Source organism: Colias eurytheme, chromosome 8 (assembly GCF_061535395.1).
Source record: "Colias eurytheme isolate Ceu_HAF_F1 chromosome 8, ilColEury1 Martin Lab GWU primary, whole genome shotgun sequence".
NCBI lineage: Eukaryota > Metazoa > Arthropoda > Insecta > Lepidoptera > Pieridae > Colias > Colias eurytheme.
The window spans coordinates 924,360-939,748 of record NC_142987.1 but is presented as its reverse complement, the minus strand read 5'-3'; the positions used below and the strand labels follow the sequence as shown (position 1 = coordinate 939,748).

The 15,389-nt window shown below is 36.2% G+C and overlaps 1 protein-coding gene and 1 long non-coding RNA gene across 2 annotated transcripts in view; one reads left to right on the top strand and one right to left on the bottom strand.

Moving 5' to 3' along the window:
• Positions 1-15,389, top strand: part of FoxK (forkhead box K) — a 58,921-nt gene that overhangs the window by 37,235 nt on the left and 6,297 nt on the right. The window contains exons 2-5 of the mRNA XM_090104245.1: positions 11,158-11,324; positions 12,284-12,420; positions 13,197-13,471; positions 14,033-14,188. Of these exons, the coding sequence (XP_089960371.1) occupies positions 11,158-11,324; positions 12,284-12,420; positions 13,197-13,471; positions 14,033-14,188 (735 nt within the window). The remainder of the gene's footprint in view (positions 1-11,157; positions 11,325-12,283; positions 12,421-13,196; positions 13,472-14,032; positions 14,189-15,389) is intronic.
• On the bottom strand, positions 1,898-2,500 carry LOC149906245 (uncharacterized). The gene is made up of 2 exons (XR_016456983.1): positions 2,288-2,500; positions 1,898-2,072 (listed from the first exon to the last, which is right to left on the bottom strand). It is a non-coding gene; the product is annotated as an uncharacterized LOC149906245 (long non-coding RNA).

Sequence of the window (15,389 nt, the reverse complement as noted above, 5' to 3'; positions counted from 1 at the left end):
ATTAGCGTTGGTTGCGAGCGGAAGTTTGAACACCATGTGTACACAGCTTAAGTAGGTGTACATTTAGTGTACTTTGTTGGGACTTGGGGATGTTAAAGGATAATTTGGAATCTAAGACTGTATGCGTCACTATGGAATATTCTGGAATGTTTTTAGACCTTGATAAATGTCTAAAGGGGCCGTTCATATAATACGTCACACTAAAATTCACGTTTTTTGACCCCCTCCCCCCAGGTTGTCACGCTGTGTTGTGTCACACACTCTGTGACCCCCCCTGGAAATAAATCGTCACAAAAAGTAAGACCCCTCCCCCTCTAAACATGATAAATTTTGAAAGATAAGTAATACACAAATTTTGATATTAGAAAATATTTTTTTTTATTTTTGTAATAAAATTTAAATATTAGCGTTCATATTGAAAAAATAACATTTAAATATCTGTATATGTATTTACTAGTAAGAAATAAATTACTTCTATCATTACAAAATTGAAAAAAAAAGTCGAGAGAACGGATACCTAGAACGAATTTTTAACGAACGGCGAATGTCACGCTGCCGTAGACCCCCTGTACCCCCTTGTCACATCTTGTCACACTCGCGAAAACCCCTCCCCCCCCTTGTATGCGAACGTATTTTATGAACGGCCCCAAAGGTACATTTACTGAAACTACTACACGGAAATTATGCTGGTTGGTGCGTACTGCGTTTATATGTGTGAAAGATGTAATCATATAAAAGAGTATTCTTTTATTCAATTAAGCTATTACAACTATTGAGACGGTCAAGTTTTTCATTTATTAATCGTATTGTCTTTAGTTAAATCCGCGTTTGTTTACATTTATATCATAACGATGTTTATGGAACAACATTAACCCATTAGTGCATAAAGTTAATTAGCGCTTTTTTCATTATGATCACTATAATATATCATCATTTAGAGTATCTTTAATGATTAAATTACATAAAATATTTAGTTTATGTAAAAGTTCAGATTTTATAGCCCGTCCGATAAATCGGACGTTATGCATGGCGGACACAATTGATGTTAAAAGGAGGTTGAAATAAAAGTACGGATTTTATGAAGAAATTTATTATAAAAAGCAACAGAAGATAAACGTATTATAATGTACGATGTTATATGCCATGTGGTATTTCGGGTGAAGACCTACATCACATTTCTGACACTGAAATTTACTTTTCCTCCACATTGGTTTGCACACCGACGTTCAGTACTTATTGGAACCAGCCTATCTTTACCGTCGTACCTCATTGTACATAATGGTTTCGCTGGCTTGTGACCTTGATGTGGTGGTGTGCCATGTGACGAAAGTAAGCTTCTTGCTATGAAACGTCTAAAAACGAATAAGGACTCAGTGTCTCTTGTGCAGCCATTCTTCCGAGCAAGTAACCAGGCGTTTACTACTGAAACGTCTACTAAATATGCAAATATGGGCCACCACCACTTCTTTATATACATTCGAGTTCTTAAATTTTCAACAGCCTGGTCGCATTTGTCTACTCCACCCATATACTTATTGTAATTTGAAATAAGTGATGGCTGAGGGACTTGCACTTTGGCTTTTTTTTTACCAGCGGGTTGCAGATGCAATTTCTAGATTTTCAAAGTTAGTGGCTACTGTGACAACATTCTTATCATTCCACCGGCATACGAAGACATCATCAGCTAGTACCGACTAGCTGATGATGTCTTCGTATGCCAGTTACCGAATCGTAATAACATCGCACCTCCTTCTTGAATTTTTTGACGTCTTTGACCGGGCAGTTCTCAGTGCGATTAGCTCTCAAGGCCCCTGTAGCATAATAGCCAAGCTCCTTCAGGTGTCTCATCAGGCTCAAAGACGTAAAATAATTGTTGAAAAACAATTTTATACCACTGTTAGACGGAAGTTTGCTCAATGTAATTAGGCTGAGAATCCGATCCGATCAGGTCACTGTCTTCGTCAGTGACCTGATCGGCATTCTTGATGGGGGGCTCAACGTAAATTATATTTTCTGTATAATCATCAACCTCCTCACACTCCAAAGCAGATAATATTTCATGAACTTGTAACCTGTAACAATTCAACAAAACACGACATGCAGTGCCCACAGTGCATAACGTGCGATAAATCGGACGGTACGAAATTCGCAAGCATAGTATTCAAAATGACAGTGGCTACATAAAAATTACATTGAAAATAAATAGTCGAATAGTTTAGCAATCAAAATATCCATTTATCACCCATAACACTAAAAAAAATATAATAAAAACACAAAATAATCTTACCTTCGCCGCGAAGAATTTTGACCGCGTGCCGCCATTTTACGAATTGACAGCTGTCACGCATGCGCGTTAATATATTTTATAACAACAGTGTTTCCGAGTTTGAAAATATATTCAACAACTGTTTTAAAAAGATAAATCTTGAGTAAAATATATAATACTCCTAAAATAACGATTTTATTGACGTCCGATTTATCGAACGTTATGCACTAATGGGTTAAACATTACAATTTAATTATAAACATTTATATAATTATGTACCAGTTATCTGAAACGTATTTTATAATGATAATCTAATAATTATAATGTAGTAGTATTGTTTTCCGGGTTCAATGTATTTTGCAAAACAACATGCTGTGTTACAAAGTAACGAATCGATACATTTATTATTTATCGAATCTAAAAATAAAAACTGTATTAAAGTTGAGTCGAAGCTGAAACTACGAGCAAAAACTTACATCCCCTACGGTCTACTACATTAATGTGTTGATTTTGTAAAAGTCCTATAAAATATTATAAATGCGAAAGTTTGTGAGGATGTGTGTGTGTGTGTTTGTTACTCTTTCAAGCAAAAACTACTTAACCGATAACAATGAAATTAAGCACACATATAGAGGGTAACTTGGATTAACACATAGGATAGGTTTTATCCCGGAAATCCCACGGGAACGGGAAATATGCGGGTTTTTCTTAGAAAACGCGGGTGGAAAGTTAGTAGCCTATATATATGAGTAGTCTTCACTCTATTTAATCAACGTTTCCAAAAACGACGGTAGTTCTCAATTCGACTGTATTTGTTTAATCTTTGTTTTCTTATTAAAATTTTGTATTATAACTCCATGAGCTTTCAACAGATACGTGTTTCTTTTTGTATTTGATTGTAAATTTTTGCGATTTTGCCTCCTTTTAGAATTTTGAGTGGAACCTCAGAAAAAAATTATTTCCTCCTAATCGGTGAGGTAGTTTAGCCGTGAAAGCGTAACATATAGGTGTACCATAGATTTTCGCCTCATCACTACATAGTATAAGACAAAGTCGCTTTCTCTGTCCCTATGCTTAAATCTTTAAAACTACGCAACGGATTTTGATACGGTTTCTTTTAATAGAACGAGTGATTCAAGAGGAAGGTTTTAGTATATAATTTCTTATGTTTTAGACAAAGCGGGCGAAGCCGCGGGCGGTAAGCTAGTTTACAATATAAGTATCAATATAGCAGTCTGTATTCCGTTTTCGCTATAAAAATCAACATTGGACTCGATGTTTTCAGTCTGGCAGCGTGGTGAGGGCTTCGCGGTTACGTTAATTAAAAATTTTCTCTCTATTATTCCTTTTTGCGGGTAGTCGAAGTTGTGCTTTCATTCGTTGCGCCATATTACAGACGACCTACGTAACTTGTTAGTAGTAAGTAGTTACTAGTTAGTAGGTAGTTAGGTGGGTGCTTCGTTATGGAATAAATTAAATATTTATAGATGAAGCCGTTTTAGTTTTCAATCTGCAATTATTTACGATATTTTGAAGGTAGTTGGGTGTGTTTCGTTATAAAATAAATAATACACAGACATAAAAGCCCTTTTAGTTTTCAATCTACGATTATAATATTTTTTTTTATGAATTAGGTATATCAATTCGGAATAGTTAGTAGTTACTAGTTACTGTTCTAAAGATTAGTTCTTAATTTGTTTACGTGACTCACAACTAAATTTAATCGTTCAAAACAGTTTTAGTAATTTTCCACCATGTATATTAATTATTTAGTGCTAAAATATTCGTCAGTTCCATCCTATATGCCTATATGGTTTTATATATATTTATACTAGCTTACCGCCCGCGGCTTCGCCCGCGCAGTCAAAGAAAAACCCGCATAGTTCCCGTTCCCGTGGGATTTCCGGGATAAAACCTATCCTATGTCCTTTCTCGGGTATCAAAATATCTCTATACCAAATTTCATGCAAATTGGTTCAGTAGTTAAGGCATGATTAAGTAACAGACAGACAGACAGAGTTACTTTCGCATTTATAATATTAGTAATATGGAATAAATGGATGTAGAGGTTGTTCAGTCTTGTATATCATTAATTATCGTAGTGTACGAGCGCACATAGGTAATGCGTAGTACATTCAACACTTTACGCTAGAGATAAAATTGTTTACAAACGCCATTTTCACGTCGTTTCGCTGTTTTGTAGGTCGAATACAAATGCACCTACTCCACGCATTTGTTGTTCTTGTATCGTGTTGTGATTGCTAGAACTGATTGCGTGTATAACAAGGTTTGAGTTTGAAAATACGTGGAGAGTACATGGTTGGCAATTTTGTTAGTAATCGCTGGTAATGGTTTGTTTGATTTGATTAGCTCAAAACGTGCGGTGTAAGGTCAGCAATAACAGTTGAATTAGGCGGGATGATTTGGTACTAATGCAATGCAGAAAGTTTAGTTTTGATGGTCGAACTTCTGTTGGTATTATTTTTCTGTTATTCTTAGCGAAATCCAATATCTTTGGTTATTCTCATATTAAAAACTGTGCTTTAAAATGTACATTCAAAATAGCTCTTTGCATCCTAGAATAAAAAATATACACTGTTTCAATATGCACCCAATTCAAATAAACAATTTTTCGAACGTCGATTAATATCGATAATGACGCGGCGCGCGAACGAAAATTGCTATTACATTTGTAATTTCCTCGATTACAAATTTAACAGCCATGTTGTCGATTGGTAAACGCACACGGCGGTTCTAGGAAACTTAATAATGACTTGTTTGTTTGCGCCAACGTCTATGCCTAGATTCTAGACTTTAGATTATAGCTAGATGGTTTAGCTATAGGTTAAGACTTAAGTTGTTATTGTGCGCTGTTGTTTTTGTAATTAGTGGTTTTGCACGTGCGACGAGAGTTTATAAGATATTGTAATTGTAATTCTAGATGTACTGTCGAGTGTGTAAAAACATTTGATGCTTATTTAATATCTTTTGAATGTATCGCTACCATGTTCATAATATTTTAGTTCAGTTCAAATTTAAACCTTTGTACCTTCCTTCTTGAAATCTTTCTGGAGATAAATACGAAGTATTGTAGGTATACATCTAAACACATGAAATAGTCACTTACCAATGGGATCTCAATTTATACCTAGATTATTACACGTCCAATGAATTCCGAAGATCATTATCTAGACTGCGCACTGTAGCCTGTAGGGTTGATAAGCAGTCGATAAACAAGCAAGTACATATTGCTTCGCTAGCTCCATAGATACTAGGTACGACCCTCGACTCTGATTGAACTCTGATGAGTATTGGCTTTCTGAACTAATGCCTACGGATTGCGGCTGATGGAGGGCAGAATGATGTTTGACAATCATTTGGAAAAGGGAATGCTAAAAGAGATACAGATAGGGCTTACAGTAACGAAGGTGTTAGGTTTGCTTCAAAATAGTACTGCTTTTGATGATATTATGCAAAAAAGTTCATCCAAAATAAATAATTGCTCAAAATTTCCCGTGTATATGCATAGATAGTGAGTAGGTTAACCTGAATGAATAACAAGAAAACTTGAAATAATAGTATAGATGTCAATGAGAGTATGTTTATTATAACGTTTGTAACATTGTAGTGTGTATAGCATACATAATTATAATGTGAACATCAACATCATTATTGTATTATGTTTTTACCTGCAATTAATTCTATTTTAATTCTTTCCACGTGTTTTATTTTTTAAAACTACCTTTTTGCTTTTGTTATTTCAATTGCACAAGAATTAAAGGGTGGTCGCGACGTATTATAACCTAGTAACATCAAAATTAACAAAAAATAACCTATTTATTAGCAAGTAGACAACATTACAGGTTAACAATCTATTATTATTTATTATTTATTTATACTCTTTATTGTGCTGCCAAAATACATAAAATACAAACAAAACTTATTCTAAGAGAAAAACAGCACAGAAGGCGGCCTTATCTCGATCTCGATCTATTTATCTACTTACTATTTAACTTAAACTACAACTTAATATTTACTGCACGAAAATCAAAACAAAATTGTCGATAACACAATAGTGTTATCACAACGAGGTGGACCCTCGGAGGTCACTGATAATGTGTGTGTACTGTGCAGTGTAAGTGATGAATGGAAAAAACTTGAATGGACGTGTGCGGTGAGCCGGATATATTGTGTACTCGTTGTAGTGGAAGGGGGGGGGGATTCGACGAGTGCATTTGGTCGATGGGGAGAGGGGGGAGTGAGAGTGAGATGTGTTAGGTGTTAAGGGTGATTTTGTTTGAATAATAGTAAAGATTTAGTTTGTGACCATTTGTTATTTTAATCTATTCTAATATTATAAAGCTATAGAGTTTGTTTGTTTGAACGCGCTAATCTCGGGAACTACTGGTCTGATTTGAAAAAATCTTTCGGTATTAGATAGCCCATTTATTGAGGACGGCTATAGGCTATATATCATCACGCTAAGACCAAGGAGGAACGGAGCACGGCTAGTTTACATATAAACGGAATCTGTAACGATAACACATAATTTCTGTTCAACCGTGATCGCTGTAATCGAAAATAAAATACGTCTTCGCATATTATATGAAAAATATAGGTAAACCTCAATCTGGTACAAAAGTATCTAGACCAGAAGTATATCTATACTAATATTATAAAGAGGAAAGGTTTGTATGTATGTATGTATGTACGGTTTTCACGCATAAACTACTTGACCGATTTTGATGAAATTTGGCACAGATAATCTTTAGATCCTGAGAAAGAACATAGGCTAACTTTTATTGTGAAATATGTACCACGGGCGAAGCTGGGGCGGACCGCTAGTAATCAATAATGTAGGATAAGTACTTCACAGCGATTTATCGAACGAGACAATGTAATATTTTGATATAATACTATACCTATCGTAATTTAAATGCTAGTAAGTTATTATCTTATTGTTATCGAGTGATTTATTTAACACACGTGTAAATAATTATTTATGTGTAAATAAAACAATATTTGAGTAACATCTGGAACTTCTATAATAGGTAATGTTTTCGCTAAGTTACCTCTGACCTTTGTCTGCGACGCTTTGGGAATTGTATCTAACTTGGATTATAATTAACAAGATCCAGCCGACAGCTTCTGTAGTGAGACTAGGGCATGCAGAACCGAGTCCGGTTCCAAGTTTCTGAAACCCGGTTCCAAATCGAGCTCAGAACCGGGTAGAACCGGGTTACCCGGTTCTTTTATAATACTTCGGAAAAAAATATGAAATTAAACAAAAGTAACTGTAAAAGTACCTGATGGGGCTTTTATTTTACGCGGCTTGTTTCTTATTTTATTAAATTAACTAGCAATGCCCTGCGGTTTCACCCGCATAGATAGCGATATCGTTACAGTGAAAAGTCTACTATATAGGTCGGACTATAGGTTTAATTTTTAATCACATGAAAATCACCTTTACCCCGTCCCGTGGGGCCGTGGGTTATGTCGGATTCCTACCGACCAAAACCCCACTGTGTTCCGTCAAGACGCATATTGGTAGAATTCCTCCGTGACCCCCGCACTACGGCCTGCTCGAACAGTATACCTAGTACCTACTATTTTCTGTAGATTGACACTTTTAAAAATTCGTTACATCTTTTGAATGGAATATCCAATTCTTTTCATTTAAAAAGTATTTTGCTGGTATTGAAACAGTCTATAATAAAACATCATTTAATGGGATAAGGATTAATATATGTGTATGGATAACATGGTTTGATTACTGTCGGCACTTTTATTTACTTTGAAAACGTAAAAAAGTTGTTGTAGTAACATAACTACTGAAGATGGACATATGGTATCGCGGACTTTCTTGTAGATATTGATCCATTCTATAATACCGTAGAACATTTTTTTGTTCTATCTTCAATAGATTCCGCAGCGCACGCGATGACAGAAGTTTTATTGAGGATTTTTTTACACCTTGGGTTACATTATTGCATTTTTGGTAAGGATCTCTAATTTTTTTGAAAATGCAATATAGCCTATGTTGCTCAGTAAAGATGCAGCTTTCTAATGGTGAAAGAATTTTTGAAATCGGTCCAGTAGTTTTTGCGTGAAAACCATACATACATACATACATACTTACATACATACTTACAAACTTTTCCTCTTTATAATATTAGTATAGATAAAGAAACAAAATTTCAATACTTCTCTTTATTTATCAGTCTTGTAAAGTACCTTGTTATCACAATAGCACATAAAATAAACTTAAACCTAATTCATTAACTGCAAACTGTAAAGCAAAAAACCGGCCAAGTGCGAGTCGGACTCGTGCTCCGAGGGCTCCAAACAAACCTATTTTTTATAATGTTGTAACTTTAAAATTTATGTTTCTAGCAATTTTTCCTTTATCTGTGTTATAAGACGTTACTTTTACCAAATTTAAAGGCTCTGTGGTCATGAAAAGTACCCAGCTGTAGGTTTTGAGTCCCATGCGGATGTCGAAATTTGCGAAATTTTCAGCATTTACGGCTGTATCTTTTGATGCGTTGGCTTGTGTTTTTAGTTTGACTTTTTCACATAAAAGGGACCGAAGACTTGAGTATTCGATATAAATTTCAGCTTGATACCAAAAAAAAAAAACACATATATGAAACAGTAAAAACAACAGCTTTTCAAATTCACGACAAATCTAATAAAAATATTTCTGTAGCCTAATTCTTGTCATTTTCGAAGCCTAATTTTTTTTTGGTAATACAACCGTAGGAAACTTATAGCATCTAAGGTTAGACAACCAATCAGAGCCACGCTTGAGGCGTGGCACGAAAATTCGCGATGCACGTGAGTCTGACGTTGCCAGATACAATAAATTTGTTAAAATAATGCAGCAAAATATAAATAATACTTCATATTTTAATATTTTGGTCGGAACCGGGAGAACCGGGTTTCATACTATTCAGACCCGGTTCTCAAGATCATCAAAAAACCCGGGTTTACCCGGGTTTTTCGGAACCGGGTAAACCCGGGTGCATGCCCTAAGTGAGACTATTCAAGAATATTATGAAGGATCTGTGTTAAAATTTAACTGGATGTATTAAGCCGTTTGGGCTTGATTGTGTATCAAATATACGTCCATTCAAATTTTGCATTTTAATATTAATAGGATTAGCAGGATAATATGACGTAGTTATAATAATTATTTATACATATAAGTATGTCTTATTTTCAGTGTTTATATTTAGTACCAAAGAAAAAACTTCCATATTAATTATGTTCATTTGTGTATTCATCAGTCATGACTCATGAGTCATAATCCCCTCTCCCAACGTGGATTCCTATGGGACATCTCTTCACTCATTTTAATAATGACGGCAGGATAAAATTACTTTTTAATAAATATGTGCGAATTTGTTGAAATTAAAAATGGTGTTATGATACTATGATCATTGAGATGTTTTTTACAATATTAATTAGAAATTACTACCGTGGAAGGTGGTGGAACTAGCTTGTACTATTTACTGATTGAAAATATTATGTATATGTATGTAACATTACATAATAAATAATAATATTATGTAATGTTAAAATTAACCGATATATCCATGTGTTATCCAAATAATGTGTTATGGCATTAAAATTCTTATAAATATTTATTTGAGAAAATATACGATCATCTGGCGGGATTTCAACCCGCGTCCTTTCGGCCACCCATGATTTTTATATTCATCAAATAAATATGTGGCAAATCGATAAATCCACCAATCCGATACGATTGCTTTGTCAACTCGTAAACACAACAGTCAACAAAGCAGTGCTTTTATTGTTTACGCGGTTGGCTCATTATCTCGGTTACGTAACGCCTCGCGATTGGCCGCCGGCACGTGTTTACTGTCGAAGTATGTAAGTGCCCTTGTGTGTGTGCGCTTGAGTTTGTGTGTATGGCGTGTTGTTGTAAGAAAATGGTTTCGAATAGAGGTACGGGATTGGTTGTACGGCGCTTTCCATGTGTGCAATACACGTGTGACGTGATTGTGCTAGCGTGTGCGTGGGGCGTGTTTTTTTGTGCGAGTGCTGGTGTTTGGAAGTATAGGAGAGGTTGAAAGAAAGGGATTTTTGCATTCTGCTTTTCATAGTTCTAAACAATTTTGATCACAATTCACAATGACAGCAAAGCATCTGCATCGGTGTCGTAACACATTGAGATTGTTTTGAGAAATCCAACTACTTCTAGTTCTTGCTATGTAATAAATTTAAAACTACATTTTACTTACATCTGAGTTGTTCCACCGTGATTGAAGAGAAGGAATAATATTAATAAATTTAATTTATTTTTCGCTTCAGAATAAAACTTCTAAAGATATATTATCATAAATAAAAACAATCTTCATACTTAAGAAACTTCCAGGGACTTATATTTCAAAAGCTCATAACTTTCACGTTTTATGTCTGTTACTCAAGTAACTTGTAGAGATGCAAATGCAAATATGTACCTACGTACAATCTTGATGGAGTAGGACGGTTTGAATAGAAAATAATGTTTGAGCACATGTGTACGTTTCACAATTTTTATTTTATAAGTCTGCAATAAAATTACACACAGAAGCATCAAGCAACGTACCTACAATCTATTTCGAAAAATAAAAATTACTAGAATTTTCTGCGCTTCCTTATTATCTAGTAGGTGCTCACTCAAAAAACTTACAACCTATTTTGAAAAAGAATACGTGGCTAGATTTTCTGAGTGTCTTTTTTATCTAGTACCTACAATTAAGAAGTCTATATTTTTTTTGAGCTGCTGTGGTTTTGTTGCTTAGGATGGAAAAAGCCTCTCAGTTTATGGTATTCTTCCATATCTATAGTTACACACTAATCAACACCCTTATCGCTCATTCCAGATGCACCCTCCGGTTCCCGTCCACGAACATCCGGCTGGAGTTCCAGTCGCTGGTCGAGGAGAGCGGCGGCGGCGCTGGCGGCAGCACCGCCGGCCCGCCGCTGCCTCCGCTGCGCATCACCATACCGATGGACAGCGACGGCCGCAGCCCCGCGCCTTCGCCCACTGGTGAGATACAGAGAAACATTTATTCAACTGCTATAATATGCCCTACACAGGAAAGTTTCATGGGATATGATTCTATGATAAAGCGTCAAAAAATGCTAATGCAATGCTAGCGATAGAAGCCAGTAAGACTGGCAGGCCTTTCTTCGCGTATCGATCAAAATATTCAATAAATTTATGTCTTCTATATGTTATGATTTATGCAATTTAAGAAACTACAATGAAGTGAACGTGTTGTAAAAGTGTATCCTGTATTATTTAAAACTAGCGGTCCGCCCCGGCTTTGCCCGTGGTACATATTTACGTTTTCTCTACATAAGAACCATCCTCGTACTTCAAGGAATATAATAGAAAAGAATAATCGAAATCGGTTCAGCCATTCACACGTGATGCCGTGACAACGCGAAACGGGTGCAGACCCGCCGCCTTTTTAATTTTTATAGCTCCCGCCGCGCAGCGCGTCGAACGCGGCAACTGATACACAAAAATAATCCTTATGGCATGATTCTGTATTCACGCGCGATGACTTATAACGTATTTCATGTATAACTTTGGTGTTTCTACACCGATTTACATGATTCTTTTACTATAACCTGCCCAGGAGTATGAAGAATAATTGTGCCAAATTTAGTTAAAATCCGTCGGGTAGTTTTTGTTTCTATAACGAATATACAGACAGACAGACAGACAGACAGACAGACAGACAGACAAAAATTTTACTGATTGCATTTTTGGCATCAGTAGCGATCCCTTATCACCCCTTCATAGTTTTTTTTTTTCATATATTTCATGTACAGAATTGGCCTCTCTACAGATTTATTATAAGTATAGATAAAAGTTTAATAATGTAATATGACGCAGATGAATTTTATATTTTTTTCGATGATCTATTCCGTTTTCAGTTGAATTTGTAAATATTAAAAACGAATCACTATTCTTACAATCTCTACGTAAACTTGCAGGCACGATAAGCGCAACGAACAGCTGTCCGACGTCGCCGCGCGGCGCCGGCTCGTCGGGGCGGCGGCACGCGGACCTCGGCCTCGTGGCGCAGTACGCGGCGCTGGCTGAGCACCAGCGGCCCACCAATGGGAATGCTGTGAGTGACGATCAAGAAGCTTATATCTGATACACTGGAGATTGCACTATGACCATTAACTTGTAACAAGAAAATATGACGTTGAATGACGCCTGTATGTTTTTTTATCTCTTTCACACCAACTTGCCAAGTTAGGTGTGAAAGAGATACAAGTTAATGGTCATAGTGCAATCTCCAGTGTATTAGATATGAGCTTCTTGGTGACGATATATACTCTGTGTTGGTTTTGACGTGTCATGAACTTATATGGTCTTACCACAAAACAATTTAAACATAGTTTAACTTTAAACCAGGGATCTGTCACTCTAATAGTTGTCTATGTGAAATACGACAACACCAAATTCAAGAGAACCCGCGCTTAAAGTTAAACCCTGTATAAAGTTTTTTGTGGTAAGTCAGATAGCTTCTGGGTCTGTAGGCTGGGTTTGCAAGGATCATGTTTGTATGACCAAATGTAGCATACTTTCATCAAACCCAAACTTACTTATTGTAAGTACTAAAAACTTTAAGGATAAAAAAGTAAATTAACACATATACAACACGTTGATACACCGGGCGGCCTTTTTGCAATGGTATGATTTCCTCTAGACAATTTTGTGAAGTTATGTAGCTACTATTGATATTTTTAAAGTTCAAGAGCATTCTTGCATGATTTCGAGTTCTGGCTATGCTAATAGATATCCAATTTTCCAAAAACTTCCTAACAATATTTTGCTTAGTAACCTTCAACTATCCCTATACATATATCGACTAAATCTAGTGCCATATACTTGCAGGCGTCATCCACAACGGACTACGTGCGCGAACCGCGCGACGTGCGCGACTCCCGCGACGTGCGCGACGCTCGAGACGCGCGCGATTCCCGCACCGAAGACGCAGCGAAGCCGCCATACAGCTACGCACAGCTTATCGTGCAAGCTGTGGCCTCCGCACCGGATAAACAGCTGACCCTCAGTGGCATATACAGCTACATAACGAAGCACTACCCGTACTATCGCACCGCGGACAAGGGCTGGCAGAACTCGATACGGCACAATCTGTCGCTCAATCGGTTAGTTATGTTTTTAACACGATTTTATTAGCTTTACCTGTGTGTTTGTATGTAACCAATTGCTTTAGACTGAAGTTAACTTTAAACGGACAGATTTAATTATTAAATAAATTATACAATACAATAATTTTTTAGTATTTTTAAACTTCATTTATATTATTTTTATATGTTACCAATGGCTGTCTGTACGTAAGTAAATTAATATGCTATAACTACACACGCTGTGTAAGTTCAACATCCATTGATCTACCTAGATTTTAGGTCCTAATGTTCCACAGGTAATATGTTTTCTTTCTAAAAGTTCCACAGGTTATATATTTGGTTCTAAATATTCTACAAATAGTATATTGGAACGAAGTTCCTTATCGCGCGTTGTGAGAAGGGGCTAGACGGAAACAATTCTTGCTAGAGTTGTAAGCCGTGCGGCGTGCGCGTAGATCTCTGTCTGTCTCTCTCTAACTTAACACTTCGTTCCATCCGGATGTCCCTTGACATCGCTCAAGCTTTTTTTCTTTTAAATGTTCCACAGATAATATATTTGCTATTTCCACGTTTCCTCAGGTACTTCATCAAAGTGCCCCGCAGCCAAGAGGAGCCGGGCAAGGGCAGCTTCTGGCGCATCGACCCGCAGAGCGAGGGCAAGCTGATCGAGCTGGCGTTTCGCCCGCGTCGCCCGCGCGGAGTTCAGTTCCGTGCTCCCTTTGGACTGTCCTCGCGGTGAGATATACACACATACAAACATACATAAATATACAGTGTGGAAATTTTCGAGGGAAAGTACTTGAAATACTGGAGATAGCAAATTATGCTGAAAGGAAAACATTCCCTTATTATTTAAAAGAAATAGAACTGCATTCAAAGATTTACGACATTTCACTAGCTTCGACCGGGAATCGAACTAAAAAAATGTTATTTTATTCTTCAAATGGACACAAATAGGTCTTAAACAAGTATTTTCTACAACATATTATCCGTAAAATATTAAATATTTATTATATTACAAAAAGCAGTGACTCACACGCACATGCACGCAACAACACACGCACGCAATAGTCTTTCGCAAACGTACACACACATATTCGCATACATCTACGTAATACACGATACCTCACTACACTGACACACCGATGAGATACGTACAAATTCACACAAACATATACCGTACGAACAATATTAAAAATCTAAATTATAAGATAATTGTTTGTCTATAGATTCAACGAAATATTGATGAAAAATATTCGAAGTTGATGTTACGAAGTTTGTTGTGAATATGTGAGTGATTTCAGTTGCTCAGACGTAGTGTAAATTTATAGTAACAAAGTAATGATTGGTTTAAATTTTGATTTAAACACTAAGAATTTATGATTTCAACGTTTTGTAGCAATTAATTTGCAACTATTTTAATAATCATTATTTAGTTCTAATCACTTATTTAGGAGAATTATTAAGAGTAAGATAATTTGATAATTCATGTACGGTATTTATGTATTATGGGGTTGATTTAGAATTATAATTTAAATATTTTACTTCCATAGACTATGCGGTGATGTAGCGGTTAAGGATAGTGTTGCTGTTGATAATGATCATGTATTTGGTTTATGTTGTTGTTAACTGTTGTGCCCATTGTATGGTGAATTGTATGAAGATTGATGATATTGTTGTTATTGATAATGATGGTGATCTTACTATAAATGACCATGCTAATAATATACATGTTAAGACGATACACAAAATAAAAACTACTACTTGGCGGGCGGAGTCTAATAGCTCGCTATCGCGAACGCGGGTGTGCGCGAAGTCATTCTTGCAAACTCGCGGCGCTGCCGCTGGCCGACTCGGGACAAACATGTATGGAGTCGTCATACAGTTATAATATTCTTATAGGTGCATATATTTAATTGTTGATTTATTGGTTTTA